The sequence below is a fragment of the Dryobates pubescens genome, chromosome 6, assembly GCF_014839835.1.
Source record: "Dryobates pubescens isolate bDryPub1 chromosome 6, bDryPub1.pri, whole genome shotgun sequence".
Classification (NCBI taxonomy): domain Eukaryota; kingdom Metazoa; phylum Chordata; class Aves; order Piciformes; family Picidae; genus Dryobates; species Dryobates pubescens.
The window spans coordinates 36,353,798-36,372,200 of NC_071617.1; the positions used below are offsets into that span (position 1 = coordinate 36,353,798).

The 18,403-nt window shown below is 40.3% G+C and overlaps 1 protein-coding gene across 1 annotated transcript in view; it reads right to left on the reverse strand.

Moving 5' to 3' along the window:
• Nucleotides 1-8,541: 8,541 nt before the first annotated feature.
• The window catches only part of ADSS2 (adenylosuccinate synthase 2), a 44,137-nt gene continuing 34,275 nt past the window's right edge, over nucleotides 8,542-18,403 (reverse strand). The window contains exons 11-13 of the mRNA XM_054162325.1: nucleotides 17,442-17,539; nucleotides 11,226-11,375; nucleotides 8,542-9,884 (exon numbers count right to left, since the gene is read on the reverse strand). Of these exons, the coding sequence (XP_054018300.1) occupies nucleotides 9,832-9,884; nucleotides 11,226-11,375; nucleotides 17,442-17,539 (301 nt within the window). The 3' untranslated portion in view covers nucleotides 8,542-9,831. The remainder of the gene's footprint in view (nucleotides 9,885-11,225; nucleotides 11,376-17,441; nucleotides 17,540-18,403) is intronic.

Below are 18,403 nucleotides of genomic sequence, written 5' to 3' on the forward strand. Positions count from 1 at the left end.
TTACATTTCCTGATGCATGATGTCATCATTCCCTTCCCTTCTGTTCAGCTCTGCAAACATCAAAGAAATGTAACCCTTTTCAGGTTCCAAGTCCCCAGTGACAGAGGGAAAAAAAAACCCCTAACAGCCTTGGGGATCTCTGAAAATTACCTCAGAACAGAGCTGCAGAGAATTGATCAGCCTGAGGAAAAAATAACTGGGATGCAGCAAATACCCAAAAGACTGCTGCAGAGCAAAAAAGGACTGATCTGACCTTCCTGTCCATAGCAAACATTGAAAAGCAAGCTTAAATTGCAGCAGGAGGAATCTGAATGGATGATAGGAGAAACTTTCTAAGGGTGAAACACTAGAGCAGATCATCAGGGAGGCTGTGAAGTCTCAGGGAAGGACCTTAGGCAAGTATCTGTCTGGATCAGTGAAGGCAGCATCCCAGGTGCCACTGACTCGAGGCCACTCATGGTCCCTCCTGGCTTCAGGGTCTGTGCCTCAGAAGCAAATGAAGCCCTTCCTTCCTCCCTGCCCCACCTCACCTTTTCTGAAGCCTCTTTATTTCAGTGCTGAGATGTAGGTCAGAGCTCATATGACAGAAGGGTGCATAAAAAGATCCAGACTCAAATTACGTCTGCGTTTCTAATTCCGGAAAGGTTAAAGAAAGCCTTACCTTCTGTCTACAACAAGATGTACTAGAGAGCATATCCAATAGCACAGCAGAAAAAGGTTTACCCTTAAAGACCCAGCTCTGGATTCCCTCCTATGTCAGATAATCTTTTTTGTTTTCCCACCCTTTGACTTTCTTCTTTGATCTTCAGCCAGGAGATGCTCCTACACTCAGATCTAGGAGTAACTTCAAGAGAATGCAACCTGAGGACTAGTAGACACTACAGTCTAATTTATCAAAGTGCAGCATCTCTCAGGATAGTAGCTTGGGTGTGCAGGGGCACAAGTTTCCATATGATTTGCTGATGCATTAGCTTTTCCCCTCTTGCCTCCTTAGGTCCCCATCTTCAGTATGACAACACTCCATTTCATTGTGTATATAGTAAATGGGCTCAAACAGCACTCAGAAATGTGCTCACAAGGCTGACCTCAGTGGGACTGCTACCTTTGCCCTAAGGCTGAGGAAAGAAGGAACCATCAAAAAGCCAACCTTAGTGAAGTAGGAAGACCTGTTCCTGACAGATAAGCAAAGGGAGCTCAGGCAGATGGCCCCCACAACTGTGCCTGCAAGCTTTGCTTTCCCTGATCCTCGTCTTAGGATTTGTACAGGTCTGTAACCCCATTGTGTGAACTGGGCGAGGTAAGCTTACATTGAAGTTTTAGTCTTCATCCAATCTGTAATACCACTTAAATAACCTTTACTGGTGTGGGCTTCCTTGGTTTTCAAAAGCAGAATGAATTTTGTCCTGGAAAAAGAACAGGTTTTTTTTTAGTGTGTTAAGCTCAGCAAGCTTCAAAGCCAAGACTAAGGTATGTTCTAATTGATGATTATTATTGAGCATGAGCAGTGAATTACAGATGGTCCGGTAAGTTTAATTGTATAGTTGTTGCATCTGGATGTGTTGCTTTACTTTCTCTATTACAGACTCCCTGCAGGGCCCCTGCATTAACTTGTAACTTGTTTAAGGGTCTCTCCTTCCTACTGATCTTGACTGATCATAGCCACTTTAATTTACAGCATTATGAGGGGGTATTTATACATCAGGTCTCAAAAGCTCCTGAGACCTATAAATGAAGTTTGATATGCAAAGTTACAAGAGAAAACTGTAACCTAAGTATTCCTTTCAAATGGCAAATTTAAAAAGTATTCTTGGATCCATCCAAGATAGAGGATAAATTCTGACATGAGGACCTTTGAAGAGTACACCAGAAGAGAGGCAGGCAACCTGAAGGCTGGAATAAAGCTTGTCAGTTCTGTGGTAGACAGAGTCATTATTGGCACTATCTCAGGTAGCTGGGTTGGCAACCTGAAAACATGATTCCTGCTGGAGGAAGAAGCATGCAATGTCTCCTGTTTCCCAAAGATGAGGGTTGAGGAACACTTCCCACTGAAGCCACACTGAGGGTAAAACTGAAGAAGAATCACCCCCAGTTGGGGAGAAGAGAAGAATCTGTTGGTGCTGCTGACTATGATAAGGACAACAGTTGTGCAGAACTGGCTGACAGGGATATGGAAATGTTGGTAAATATAACAGTGATTCTCAACAGCTCATATTGTGTGTGAGTGTTGGAGTTGTCACTTTTATATGTTGTATAGCTACATTTTCCAAGATTGACTGAAATTATCTAAAGCATGAAAATACATTCTTTTGTAGACTGAATCAGAAAAGGAGTTTTTACAGCATGCTCTACAACTAAGTGGAAGATCCAATGGTCTTAGTTCTAGAAAAAAACCTGAGCTGTGGAGGTATTTGAGGAGTTTCTAACACAACTGTGTCATATTATTCAAAACAATAGTCTTAAGATCTCCGTTAAGAACCAATTTTGACATCAAACTCCTGGAGCTGCAATACTAATTCACACTCCAGTGAAACAGGAGCCACGGAGTGGCCAAAACATAAGTCACGATGGGCAACAAAATACAGAAAATATCTACTTTGTTTTCCAAATACTCATGAGTCAGTGTTTCGTACACAGCAGCCAGACTTCTTTCCTTGGAAGGTAGAATAAATCCCACAAATGTTACAAACTAGCAGGCCATCAGACCCATGCTGAGGTAAGGAAGCAGTCTGCAAAGAACTTCTGCTCTGAGTCACAGAACAGCACGATGTTGTCCTGAATCACAAAATACTGTTGAAATAAGCTAACTGGTTCCTGCATTTGTTTCCTTCTATGAATATTGCACGGCTCCCAGAGCTCTGCAAAATTCAACCTTTTGCAGAACTTTTACATGCATATACTGGTTCTTTTTTTCCTGAGAGTCCTAATAGGTATGCTATTCCAGAGCAGATTTGGCTACCAAAATGGAGACACATTCAAGCTACGTAAGGAGGTTATTTTAGGTCTGCAGCAGCTCCTTGTCAGGAAAAATAAATAAACGTTTCACTTCATTGTAGGAATTTGGCATGTCACACTCAACCAAGAAACTAAGAAAGTCTGTAAATCCTGCACAACGTTGCCACGAGGGTAAGCTTCTTGAACCACACAACACACATGATGCACATAGGCCTGGCTACACTTCAGAAAAGTTCTAAGGGGAAAGGGGAAGGAAGGGGAAGGAAGATGGAGAAAAAAAGAGAAAAAAAGGTCTGCTCAGCTTTTCTTACATTAAAACAAACAAACAAAAAACCCCAACCAAAACCAACCAACCAAAGCCCACACAGCATTCCTACACAAAAGTATTTTTTCTCCATAAAATTAATTGCTCTTGCACAGCTTGGGTGAGATTCTTGCTCACTAGTCTCCTGCTTTTACCTTCCCTATCCTCTATTTGCTTGCTTCATCAGCTCAGTTGTTTGTCCTGGAAAGGATGTCTATCACAGGCAACTAGGACAGGTCCACAAGACACATGCAACTAGAGGAGCTCCAGGGCAAGCTTGTTCTATTTGGTTTGGCTGAGCTGGAGTTAATTCTCCTCAAAGCATCCTTCTAGTGCTGTGCTTTGCGGTGCTGTAGCTGAGTGTTGATAACATGCCAGTGTTTTGGCTACTGCTGAGCCGAGCACCCAGGCTGTGCTTTTCCAACATTTCCCCACCCCAAGAGCATGCTAAAGGGACACAACTGAGCCAGCTGATCCAAACTGGCCAAAGGGGTACCCCATGCCATACGACTTTAGTTCAGATATAAGAACAAAGTTAAAGAAGGCAGTTGGGGGATTCGCCCATGCCGTCTGTCCTCCAGAGGAACCACGCAGCACAGAGAGCCCTGCTTCCCGAGACCGACCACCGTCTGCTGATGGGAAGCAGAGATTAACCTCCCTCTCTGCTTTCGCTTCTGCATGGTCTATTGCTTTTGCTTATCATTATTATTAAATTGCCTCTATCTTATAACTGGCTTTTGTTATATTTTCCCCTCTCCCCTGTCCATCTAAAAAGGGGAGTGATAGAGCAGCTTTGGCAGGCATTTGGCCCCCAGCCAGGGCCAATACACCATACTTGTGTGCCGAAGTAAATGTGTAAGACCCGTGGAATAAGCCTTCCCCTTTTATACATGTCGTGGGCAACATCACAATGATTTTCACTTTTTTTCACCACTTTGTCCTAAAAGAGGAAGAAGAAGAGAATCCAGGCAGAGTAAACCACAATTACATCCAAAAGCTTTTTGCTATACCTAGAGTGCTGCATGATCCGAGTTTATTATGAGGGTAAGAATCTAGAATGGGAATTATTTTTTTTTGTTAACAGAAAAAAAGTTGTGCATTTCCCCCCCCCCCATGAAAATCTGTTGCATTGCACATCAACTTCAAAATATAGGTAATGTTAACTGTGTCTTTCGATGTCATAAGCTACTTCTGTTGGGAAGTCAAGGCTTTAAAAATTCTAGTAATATTAAACTAATGCAGTTAGTTGCTTGACTGCAAAAGGCACAACCCTTATCATGCTAATTACAAGTCAGACAGAGCCAATTGAACAATACTGAATTATCAAGGTCTTACTGTACATTCTCAGGCTGTTAATATCTATTAGATTACAGCTGTATTATACTGAGTGCTCATTTCAGCAGGAGATTAGAAAGTACATTTATAATGCTGGCTACCCTTCGGGTGGATCATGGTATTTACATACCATATGTCAGCATGAGATTACAGAATGATTTATGCTTTTTGCCCAGATCTTTCTGTAAACTGCAACTGGCTCCAATAAACTACAAAGCTGAAACTCCATTCCAACCTGACTTTGACAATTCAACTCTCAGGAAGTACATGCATTTTCCAAAAATAATCAAAAAGACCACCAGAGACTGGTACACACAAACTCCATACAATGCAGCATCTGGCTTGCCATATCTCAACACAAGTAATCCACGCTGTTTTCCTGTCAAGAGTGGCCTAAGAGATGAACTAAGCAGGTTTGCTCTGCTGTAAACAAACTATCCCTACATTACACTGAGAAAAAAAGTGAAGTCATCTCACTTTTTTTCCAGCTCTCCCCCAAAAGTCATAGCCTCTTCTCCACCACCACCACCACTCAGGTACCCCAGTTCCCTCCGTATTACGCAGAAGGCAACCAATGAATGAGAACAAGGCCAACTATTTGTACCTGGGCAGATTGTTACCAAAAAATAGTTAGTCAAATGCACTGCAGAAAATGCCAGTTGTGTGTATTGAAAGAACTAGTGAGTAAATAGCTGGATGCATGCACAAATTGATTCATCACTAAAAAAAACGTAACATACTGTAAGAAAGACATTGCTTTGATATAGTTAATATTCCTGGAGCAGCAGTAAAGAATATTAGGACTCAACATTATCAACATTGTCTGTTTAAAGTAGATTGGAAAATACTTAAATGTGCGTTTACTGCAGAGTATTTTAAAGATGACATGTCCAATCAGCTGTAGGTAACACTCTGACCAACAAAAAATGGTGTCAAATTTTAAGTCTTTGGAAATAACACATTATCTGCATGCATGCACAGCAGTCTGCCTTAAATAGGCAAAGCTGTCAGGCACCAGAGTAAGTACACTTGATTACTATACCACCAGGTTTATTATGTTTCTCTGTTTCAAATACTAGAACAGTATGGGTGGGAGACAACTCAGCTGCCCCACATCTTCATTCCCAGCTATTTTGCCTTTTAATCTTTCTAAACCAGCCAAACCTTTGATTATGTTTCATTAAGAGAGCTGGCTGTGAGAGCAAAAGGAAACGATCTTCTTCTACTAGAAAGATTTCCAGGATGATGATAGACAAAAGCAGCTGTCACACATTACATCAACATTATCTGTCTGCCACTTTATCTGAAGGTTTTGTCCATTAGCTACATGCCAAAACCCAATTATATGTGAATACAAATGGAAAGGCTAAGCAGCCCTCACTTTCTCTCCTGTTAGTTAGTAAAGGAGACTGACTAAACCCTAGGGACATAAGGGCTATTAAATGCTGCAGTACAGCCCAAGCCTAGGAGAAATCAACCTCGTAAATATTTCAGTGGCAGCAAGAATGGCATGAGATCAAAATATCTTGTCTGTCATCAGCCTTGTTAGGTATAACAGGTATCCATGCCTCCTGAACACATCCCATTAGCAGGACGGGGACACTTTGAAGGAGAATCAATTCAACTGCTAGCCTATGCTGCCACCCTCTCCCCTTACATGCTAGCAACAGAAGAGACTAAACAGAAGGAAGGAGTATACAGAAGGGCCTGAGAAATACATGCTTGTCACTGAAGTATAAAGATTTTTCTTTATTATAGCCTACCTCTAACCTGCGACAGGCACCCAAAAGCCTTTGAGACTCCTGACTAATGAAGGGAGAAACAAAGAAGAACAGGGAAGTTTAACCAGAGAAGAAATTACAAGTGCCTTTGAAGCCATTTAACTTTGCCCCTGCTAAATATGCTGATGCTCTCTCTTTCTTTCTTTCTTCTATAGTTGAACACAGCATGGTTTCAAGAGCAGAGCATGCAATGCTTGCAACAATCTCTGTAAATATTTGTTTCCACAACATTCAGGTTGGTGATAACACTTCCCAGCCTATTTCCCCATGTTAATGAATAAAGTAAAAGAGAGAAAAAGTAGCATTGGAAGTGGGTGGGAGGAATTTGGTAGGACATAACCATTCTTCAACAACAGGAAAGTGTTTGTGCACCCGGCCAAGAATTCACTGCAGGAAAGCCTAGGCAAAACTGGCATTCAGGGACAAAATAATAAGCTTTGCAGCTTGACCATCTGAAATTTAAAGAGAATGATGCTTTGTTCCAGATGATAAGAGAAAATACACAGATCCTGGAGCACAATATTATCTGGAGGAGGGTACTGGTAGGAGGGTTTTTTCCAACTTTGCAGGCCTGTATTTGAGTGCAAGAATCAGAAAAGGCTCAACTGAACTTAAAAGAAGGCAGAGAACATAAGTCACGCTTGCATCCAAGACAATCCTGGATTGTTTCTTTAAATGTGCAGGTATGTTGTATTGATTTGTATCTGAGAATATTAATTTCTCAACTGGAAAAAAAAAAAAAAGGTAGTTCATACACTGCAGCTGCAACAGCAGAATTTCAACAGGCCTTGAACTTGAAGCTCTCTGCTTGCAGAACAGAAACAACTACATAGTAAGCTCTCATTGATTCACTCACTGCAGAAGGAAAGCATGCCCTCATTTATTTATTTACTTACTCCTTTAACTAGCTAAGCCCTCAATCCGTGGCTGGTAGTGTCACTGACCAAATTCTTCTGGTGCCTCCTACAGTTACAGGAAGACAAGAATGCTTAGTAACTATTACCTATTGTTCATATTGTAAGGTCAATTTCCTCTATCACCTAGAAAACCGTCATTTTTTTTTTTCCTTCTAAAGGAACATTTTCCTTCTAAGCATTTATGTTTTACATATGTGGTAGTTTTAGGCTGTACCTTTAACATTTTCCACAGATCTTGAACAGAAAGTGGTAAAATCTAAATAAATCACTATTGGGTGTATAAAGGAAAATGATGATAAGTACTAAACAATCTATTGGACAGACAACAAACATAAGCTAGTAATGAAAACAATCTCTCTTTTGGCTTCTTTGCTCTAGGAGATACTAACTTTGTGCTTCTGCTGGGTTCTGTTTGACCTTGGCTGCATTGTTTTGGCTACGTTCTAACATCTCTGGTGTTTTCTCTTCTCTCTTTGTGTCCAAGGGGGTAAGGAGCAGGGCAGGGAGGGAGAAGATATTAGCAGCATTAGCAGCTCCCCTGGTTTTGGGCTAGGGGAGTTCTTGTGCTGTTTATCCATTGTAAATAGCTGTAAATATTGTATATTTTGTACATATTCATTGCACTTCGTTGCAGATTGTAGTTTTGCTTGTAAATACAGCTTCATTTGCTTACAACTGGGCTGGTCTGGCAAATTTAATGTTGGGGGGACTTTTCAACCCACCACAACATAGTTCTATCCCTCCTTCTCTTAATCAAGGAACTGGGAAGATAATTTAATTCAAGATGTCCTTTAGCTAGGGAGGGATGCTATGGTTCCCTTCTGGACTGTGAGGCTGACAGTAAAACTACAGCCTCATCTCCTCCAGGGAAGAAGAAAAATAGAGTATGAAGTTGTTTGGGTTTTAATGCTGAGAAGAATGATCTTTACATGCATTACTCACACAAATGTCTCTCAAACCATCTACCAATTTTCAGCACCATGCTATCTCCTTTTTCCACAGAGTACAAAAGTAACATAGGCAATCTGCAAACTGCTGTCAGATGAGAGTAATTCATCAGAAAATGCTCCTTAAAATCAGTAGTTTTCTATTTCAACGTTCTGGCCCCTCCCCTTATAACAAGCAATTTTATTTGATGTGTATTGAGAACCTCAACATTGTGCTGAACACCTCGACAGCAGCAAGACAATCTGGAAGGCCTCGTATCTTTTTATTTTGCATTAAACAAAAAAAAATAAATCTTAATCTGCATAGCTGAAATCTAAGACTACTGCCCCACACTGATACAAACTTGGTTTTAGGAAACAAAGTAAGTTTTATTTTGGAAAAGGAAGCACATGAATATCATAGTATAGCATGTAAAAACAAAGTCATTCTCAAAAAAATCTGAAAGGAGAATATGTAATTATTGGGTTGCTGCCAAAACAAATCAGATTCTTTGGAATATATGGCAATGGTTATAACTTAAAATAATTGTAGAACATTTCCCAACTCTAGTAAGCCAAAATGTCATACGTCTTGAGGTGAATACTTGTTATTTCCCCTATGTTTAAAGCAAGTATGTTTAATGCTTTAAATGTTATTTCTAAAGCATCTTCAATTTGTAATTACAAAAATGTCTGTTGCTTTGCCAGTTCTCCAGAAAAAGACCTTCCACTGGCTATGCAGAAAGGAATTTTAAAATGGCATCAAAATGTTAAGACTTCTTACTAAATATAATTCATTTAATGAGGGAAACAGTGTAAGATATGCATCTTGGAATAGAGAAGTGCAGTTTTAAAATACCAGAAGAGAAATGAGTAACATTATAAAACTTAACTCAAAATCAGAACAGTTCTTTAATAATCGCAAAAGAACTTTTTACAATATCAACTTTCTAACCTCCTGGGCACACTCCCTGGTAAACACTTGAGTGTCCTCTGTGAATTACAAAGAGGAAGTTTTCTGTGTTATACAGCTAAAAAACCCTGGACATTCTTAACGGCCTGGCATCACACCCTTTCTTAAAAACAGATCACACAATAATTTAGACAGCATTTATAGCATTATAAAAATCAGAATTCCTCTCTTTAATCTCTCACAAGAGCAGTCATTACGAATACAACAGCTTTAGGAATACAAACAATGAGGATGTAAAACTATCTGTGCAAAACTGCATTATTTTTACTGTCTAAAATTTCAGGGAAGTAACACCGCCAAAAGCAGAGAGAGGATAACAAAGACAAACAGTCATGAAAGTAATGCTACCTTAGATTTTCAAACAGGAATTACCTTATGAAGTAAATATCAGGTAAAGAAAAAGAAAATCTAGATGGCACCTTGAACACCAATGAGAAGTGTCCTGGAAATTGCAGCTCAACAAGGACTGATACAGGTTCATGTTGAAGTTTCTTTCAGGAATAGCAGTTGATTTGGGGGTATTGATTCTAGCATTTCTTTCCATGCAAAAATCTCTCCAACATCTTTGCTTTGCGGGCTACTAATGCATTTAAGAATGAGCAGTCTTTTGAGGAGTGTGCTTTCTTCCATGCATCTGAAATCTTTAAAACAGCTGGATCATTGATTCCCTGGATTTCCCTACTCCAATCCATTTAACTGCAGGAGAGAAAAGCAAGCTTTTAGTATAAGTAACACAGTGCAAGATCAGATTGTACCTTAAGATACCGACTTATCTTCTTAAGTGCTTAAGATCTGAAGTACCACACTCTGAAGAAAAAACACAGCCTATATTATTAGTGCATTAGGCAATGAAAACTGTTGTTCTCAAAGAAGGAATGTATCAGTAGCTTAGAAAAGCAGGAACTGTTCTGAAGCTGCCATAAATCAGTTTTCCAGATCACAGGAAAAAAAAGACAGTTAGAAACTGTCAAAAAAGTAACAATTTGAATCACCTCCTAATTCCCAGCTCTGCACAGAAACACAGGATCATCCATTATAAGGAAGCACAGGACAATTTTTTAAATTTAGGATCTGTCCTCCCTGGGCAGCCCATTCCAATGGCCAATCACTCTTTCTGTGAAGAACTTCTTCCTAACATCCAGTCTAAACCTCCCCAGTGCAGCTTGAGACTGTGTCCTCTTGTTCTGCTGCAGATTGCCTGGGAGAAGAGACCAACCCCCTCCTGGCTACAACCTCCCTTTTCAGGTAGTTGTAGACAGCAATAAGGTCTCCTCTGAGCCTCCTCTTCTCCAGACTAAGTAACCCCAGCTCCCTCAGCCTCTCCTCACAGGGCTTGTGCTCCAAATTCCTCACCAGCTTTGTTGCCCTTCTCTGGACACGTTCCAGCAAGTCAACATCTTCCTTAAGCTGAGGGGCCCAGAACCGGACACAGGACTCAAGGTGCGGCCTAACCAGTGCTGAGTACAGGGACAGAATGACCTCCCTGCTCCTGCTGGCCACACTACTCCTGAGTCACCATCACTGGAGGTGTTTAGAAAGAGACTGGGTGGGGTGCTTGGTGCCATGGTTTAGTTCATCAGATAGTGTTGGATGATAGGTTGGACTCAATCTCAAAGGTCTCTTCCAACCTGGTTGATTCTATTCTATACTAGTCTAGTCTAGTCTTACTGTCACATATTTAATCACATTAATATACTGACTTTACAATGCTTGCAGAACGAAACTATTAGAGCCAATCTGAGAAACACTTCAGTTAGTTATTTAAAAAAAAAGAATGCATATGCATAGTTATAAAGAAAGAATGCATATTAAATTTTCAATTCCAGGCAATGAGATTAAAAGTAGTAAAACAATAGATACAAGTATCACCAGATACATCAGAATAAGCACAGGAACAAAGTACTTTTCAGTATTTTCAGTGTTCATTAAGGAAAATACAAAATAGGTTTCATGAAGCAGGAAAACCAAAACAAACAAACAACAAAAAATCCCAACTAAATAACAAACCAACTCACCAATAAAATCTGGTTTACTTACCAGGAACACCCAACTCCATTTCTATAAAGCGAACATAATTTTGTGCATTTACAGGCAGCTCGTCAAACGTCCTTGCATTTGATATGTCTGTATCCCATCCTGGGAGTGTCTCATACTGAACCTCCACTTTATTTAAGACTTCCTGGTTGGCTGAGAAGCAGACAGAAGCAAAAATAATATGTCAACTAAGATTTTATATTCACTACCACTAAACACACAACTGTAAAGGCTTTTATTCTTTTCTTACAGAAGGAAGTGTAAGGTAACTCATAGAGTAACACTGGCACTGAAGGTACTTCAGTCTTCTGTTTTGAAAATATAAGCAGAAAGAAATAAATACATAAAATCCAGTAAATATCCACTACCAGGACTTTAGGAATTCTAGCACCCACAGTCCCACATGTATATTTTGCACGAACCACAACATTTTTAGTTCAGAATACAACTTTTCCAGACAAGTAATTCCTATAAACGTTGACTTTTTTGTTTTCTGAACAAATAGCAAGGTCCAACTCCCCCTTTATGAGGGAATTTGGAGATGTGGAAGTAAAATTAGCTATGAGCTGGTAGTATCAGGCAATTACAATTAAAAAATACTTGTAAGATGTCATTATTCATAATAGACTCCTGATGCCCACAGACCCTTTGCCCCGAAAGTCTACAATGAATCTGTCTACCAGTGGGGAGTCTCACATCATGTATATGAATACTGTTCCAATTACTTCTCATAATAGAAGCAATGAATATATTCCATTTTGCCCTTCATTTAGTAACTTCCTACAATGCTGTCCATTAACTCTGAATGCTGTGATGATTCAAGTACTGAAGAAGATGCTAGGCACATTGTTCTGGAATTGAATCATACCAGTAATTATCTGAACATTAGTGCTGAAATCACACTGGATAGCAAAACAAAAGCTTTAAACCTCAAAATGGTGGAATTGTATCAATTTTTAAAAAAGAAAAAAGAGGCATTCTTGCCTTCCTGAAAAAGACAGTGTTCTGCCAAAGGCACTGTAACCAGTGTCATGTAGGCACTGTAACCACTCATGTAGGCTCCATCTCTCAAATCAAGTCACTCCTGCAAAGACAGCTAGTCAATCTGGGAATGGGTGTTAGGTTCAAGAGGCACAGCAGAAGTGCAAATACAAAACCACAGCTAATATCCTCCTGTGTGTGTATAGCCAAACTCAGGCTCAGCACATTAAGTAATCTGTTCTGGTGCAGGCAAGAGTTCAACAGTGCCAACATTGTAAGGACAGCCCTTATGAACTAGACATTTTGAGTAAGGGGTGAAAGAGCGTATTATACCCTATGGATTTCAAAGCCTGTAGCAGTGAAGAAATGCACAGTTTATGGACTGAGGTGTTCAAAGGTGAAAGCAAACGATGCTGAATCAATACTTGTAATAATGACAGACAGGCACATTAAGGATGCTGGGTTGCAGAGACCAAGGAGAAACATGTTCTTTAATGTCATCAGAAGTAACAATGTGTTGGCCTGCTGTCCAGGTGACTGGGAAAACAGAACACACATATTCAAAGTGCAAAGCCATAAACTAATCTCTAGGCAGCACAGATGGTTTAGAGTTAGATGGTAAGCCTCCCTTTCTCTGAAGGGGGAAAAGTATTTGACACCTAGGCTTGGAAATGCACAGGCATTTTTATTTTAAACCTCTCTGATAATGCTAGCTCAGAGAAAGCTCAAATCACTCAGAACTGAATGGTTTGCTCTTGCCTCCAATCTTCCATTATTCTATTAGTTAAATTCCTTACATCCCCAAAAGAGAGAAAGAAAAAGAAGGGATCCATTTCTTGCTGTTTCAAGTGATTCACTCATTTTCCTCCAGCAGGTATGATAAAAGATGATGTGTGGTAAAGATATGCTCATAAACTGAGCTCAGTGTAGTAACAGATGTAGTCACCATCTAGGTTTCTCTCCCTTAGGGGATTTATCTTCTAGGCATTCTGGAATATTCTTTCTTGACAGCTGAATTAAATACAGAGAAAGCAGGTATCATTATATCTGGTAGTCTGGTACTAGAATTTGCAGAGGGAGTGATGTGATGTTACATCTAAATCCAAAAGAACAGCTGAAATTTGCATCTTGGCACCACTGTAAGGTCAGACAAAAGGCCTATCTAGCACAGTGTCCTAAATCTTTAACCTACAGTAGATGCCCAGGGTAAAAATCATAGGAAGAAAAAACAAAACAAACACATACACACAAAAATGCACAAAGTAAAGCTGCCTGAAAATAATCTCCCAATTTTCTAAGATCTGTGCTTTTGAAGTCTGCTGAGCCAGAGATTATCTGTCTGTGAGGAGGTCAGCTGACAGAAGGCATTAGCAGGACTAGACCACAGCTTTCACATGCCATTCAAACTGACCAACTCAGAGGCAGCCCGGAGTTTTATTATTCTTTCATAAACACCTACGACTGAACAGAAATGGATACACTGGCCAGCTCCATAGCAAAAGACCAATGATACCAAAAGGCCTCAATGATACCAACTGAAGTAATTTTCAGTTCTTTCTTCACAGATTATGGAAATGCCCACAGAAATCTAAGCTAAAAAAAAACTGAGTGAGACTGGTATGATTCTCTGATCCATCTGGAAGAAGGAACAATATATGAAATATGGCATGTTTTCCCGAGATGGTGGGCACTATGTATGCTTCTAAACTAGACAGTTTTTTCACAAGAAGGGTAAATCACTAACATCTCCAACAGAGTGGGAGGGTAGGGAGAGGAGTGATACCCTTCCAGAGAGAGTCCCAGACTAGATCTCTTCTAAATTAAATTCAAAATATTGAAGTGGCAAGGTTAAAAAAAGAAAAAAATATGTATGTGCATAGCATGCAGAGATGCAGACATCAGAAATAATTTAATGGTCTCCAGAACGCAGAGGGGGAAGAAAGATACCTTTTGTTTTTTATGGCAGGGAAAGGGGTAATAAGTAACCAGCAGCATATGTGCTGAAAATGCTGCCAAACGCTGAGCAGTATAGCAGAGAGGTGTGGAACACAGAGGTACTGTGACAGTCAGCATCTACCAGCTTACCAGAAGTTCAGCTCTAACTCCTTCCTGACACTTAAGGAAGAAAGTATGAAAATAGCTAAGACAACAGCTTCCACTAAATTTCTACCAGAATTCTTAATTCGTAGAGTTGTTCAGGTTGGAAAAGATCCTTGAGGTCATCAGGTCCAACCATAACCCTACTCTACCAAGTTTACCACTAAACCATACCAGGAAGTGCTACATCTAAACAACCTATAAACACATCCAGGGATGGTGACTCAACCACCTCCCTGGGCAGCCTGTTCCAATGCTTAACTACTCTTTCAGTGAAAAAAAAAAAAATTTCCTGATGTCCAGCCTAAACCTACCCTGGTGCAGCTTGAAGCCATTCCCTCCTGTTTTATCACTAATTACCTGTGAGAAGAGATGGGCACCTACCTCTCCTTCAGGTAGTTGTAACAGGGTCATAGGGTCTCCCCCTCAGCCTCTTCTTCATCAAGCTAACCAGTCCTAGTTCCCTTAGATGCTCTTCAGAAGACTTAGTCTCTTAGCCCTTCATCAGTTTAGTTGCTCTTCTTTGCATCTGCTCCAGCACCTCAATGTCTCTCTCACACTGAAGTGCCCAAAACAGAGCACAGTACTCCAGGTGTGGCCTCAGCAATGCTGGGTACTGGGTGAAAATCACTTCCCTGCTCCTGCTGGTCACACAATTTCTGATACAAGCCAGAATGACATTGGCTTTCTTTGCCACCTGCTGTTGGCTCCTGTTCAGCCACTTGTTGGTTAGAACTCCCAGGTCCCTTTCTGCCAGACAACTTTGCAGTCACACTTCCCCAAGCCTGTAGCATTGCTGTGGCCCAAGGGCAGGATCCAACACTTGGCCTTGTTGAAGCTCATACCATTGACCTCAGCCCACTGACCCAATCTGTCTAAACCTCTCTGCAGAGCCTCCCTACCCTCAAGCAGATCAACACTCCCACCTAACTTGGTCTCATCTGCAAATTTACTAATGGTGCATACTAACTCCTCATCAAGATCATTGATAAAGATATTAAACAGAAGTGGTTCTAATATTGAGCCCTGAGGAACACCACTTGTGACCTGCCACCAGCTGGATTTAACTCAAATGATCACCACTTTGGTAGAAGTAATGGAAAGTGGCTTGGTAAGCACGTATGTCAACTCTTTTAGTACTCTTGGGAGTAACCCATCTGGCCCCATAGACTTGTGTGAATGTAAGTGGCATAGGTCACTGACCACCTCCTCTTTTAATTGTGATGACCTAATTCTGCTTCCCCTCCCCATCTCCCAGATCATGGGGCTGGGAGTCCAGGGAATAACTAGTTCTACTGCTGAAGACTGAAGCAAAGTAGGCATTGAACACCTTAGAATTTCCTCATCCTTTCTCACGTTTCCTCCTGCATCAAATAATGGATGGAGTTTCTCACTAGTCCTCCTTTTGTTGTTAATGTGTTTATAGAAACATTTTCTATTGTCATTAACAGCAGCAGCTAGTTTTGAGTTATAGCTGGGCTTTGGCTCTCCTAATTTTCTCCCTTCATAGCCTCCCTGCATGTCTGTAATCCTCACCAGACTCATACAGTAAAGAAAACTAGAGTTAGGCAGGTGAGCCATGTTGCGCTGCTATGACCAAAGATTAGCTACCTGTTACCTGGGCATATACAGGGAGCAAAGTCTACCCTCAGCAGTTCTTACAACATTCTGGTCCCACCTGAAGAGACACAATGAATGGAAAACAAAAAGTAATCACTGAAGTCTCTTACACTGGAAAACATGGACACCTGCTTATGTCATCTTTAATGATGGACTTTCAGAGAAGGTCCTCCTGGCTGAGTGCAAGACAGTCCAAAGAGCCCCCAGGCTAGTGACATGGCTACAGATGAAGCATTTGCTGAGTAGTTCTCAATTCAAATGTGCAATCTCCAATGTGTACAAAGCACACACAAATTTCCTTATTTTTTTGATAAAGGTATTGATCAAGAATAGCTGAGTCTGAAAAGGGAAAAGCATTCACTGGTTTAGTGCAAGAGTTCTGTGTTTCCTGAATAAAAAAGTGTGTGCCATGTCACTCAATTTACAACCAAAAATGTAACTGGCACTTCTGTTTGAAGATACTGGAGGGCAAATCAATTAGAGAACCCCCTCAAGCACATGGAAAACCAGGAGTTTTTTTGTTAACTCCTTATGAATTTCCCTAACAGATATGTGCTATTTTCGAGGACTACCAGAAGATCAATCAGAGATTCCTGTGCTCATAATTACATCTCTATACTACATAAATCCTGCTTTGAGTTGTAGCTGATTTACTACAGTTGATCTCCTTATCCACAAAAAGTTCTCTGCTGATGAGATCACATGAAGAATTGTAGCCTGTGATGAGCCTGAGCTAGCACACATCAGAAAAATCAAAAAGACCAATCTTTAGTACTGGTTTATGTTCTTCCTTTTTTCTGGATTATCTCTACTATAGCAAACTGAAAAGGACACATTATCCATTAGCAATGTTTTGTGATATTTTTGAATACACAGATACATTTTTCAGGTAAAAATGATCACTAGAATGACCACTGTCCTCCTCAGGAGGTATAGTTTCTTTTGTACTAAGCTGATGTATGTTGGTCCTGCATTAGAAGGTAGTCTTGCTTTCACTCCTTTCTTCCCTCATCTATTTTCCCTCTTTTCCATTATGTAACAGGTTTATGGCTGCTCTGTAGACCATTAAGGGTTCACACTGTAAAAACCATAGAAAAACAACACAGGGAGAGAAAAACCTGGCTTTTCAGCTGGATCAATTCTCTCAAGTGCTGCAAAGTGCATTTAAATGAAGACCTGTCCTGCCAGAAGAGGGGATGAATACAATAGTAGGAATAAGACACTGAGTTTAGAGTGTGAAATGAGTTTCCAATTTTGCATGAAGGTAATGCAGGCTGTATTAAAAGAAAGTGATAAAGCAGTAACAATGTTGATATTAAAGAAGGTTTATATAGCATTTTGCATCTTTCTAGTAGACAAATAGCAGTGTTTGATACCAGTGGGTACAGGGGTGGCACAGGGTGTCTCTGGTGCCATTTGAGAAGACATTAATGGTTTGATGACAAACTGTAAAAGTCAAATCAATTTAAGTATCAAATTACATTTCACCAAAATCTACAACTGTTAAACAAGTAGTCTTACCAGGAAAATGAGGTATGATTTCACCATCTAGTTTGTATGCAACGCCAACTTTGATCTCTGGAAATACATCCAAGATATCCAATTTGGTAAGTGCCAATCTATAAAGAACCATTACTCAAGTTAAACAAGTTCAACAACTCTCAACTCTCATCACAATGTAAATATACTGAAGGAAAAATGAATTCCTGCACATTGCAGTTAATTCTCCTACCTTAGAAAAAAGTTCCTAAGACACTACTCCAGTTATCTTGCACCACTTTGAAAAAAACAGCTGCACAAAACCAACCAAACCCAGACCAAAACAAAACACCAAACAATAACAACCAAAACCAACCCCACCAAACTGCAAAAAACTCCAACAACTTAAACAGCCTTTTTTGTTGCATCCTCAGATCCAGTACTGTAAGAAAATGGCAGCATTCAAACAGGTACTAATTAAAGTGACTGGTTCATAGCTTTAGGGGTTAGAATTTGGTCAGAGTGCTGCCAAAATACTTGACAACCATTCATTTGAGATGATTTCATAGTACGATGCCTGTTGTTGTCTGTTCCTGTCCTCTGCCAAATGTTCCTACCCTATAGTGAAGGCAGCAAAATAATCAACACTGGCTCTGTAAATGCCTGCCTGCATCCTATTCTATATGTTAAAAAAATCAGAGGACCAGAAAACCAGGGAAAATTGGGTAAAGCATGTATTTGCACAGTTTGATCTACTAGATATTTTATAGCAGTTTTGTTCCAGGCGTGTATTGTTCATTTTAATTAAAATCCTGAAGTATCACAGTATCACCAAGGTTGGAAGAGACCTCACAGATCATCAGGTCCAACCTGTCACCACAGACCTCATGGCTAGACCATGGCACCCAGTGCCACGTCCAATCCCCTCTTGAACACCTCCAGGGACGGTGACTCCACCACCTCCCTGGGCAGCGCATTCCTACATTTACACGTATTGCTGAAGA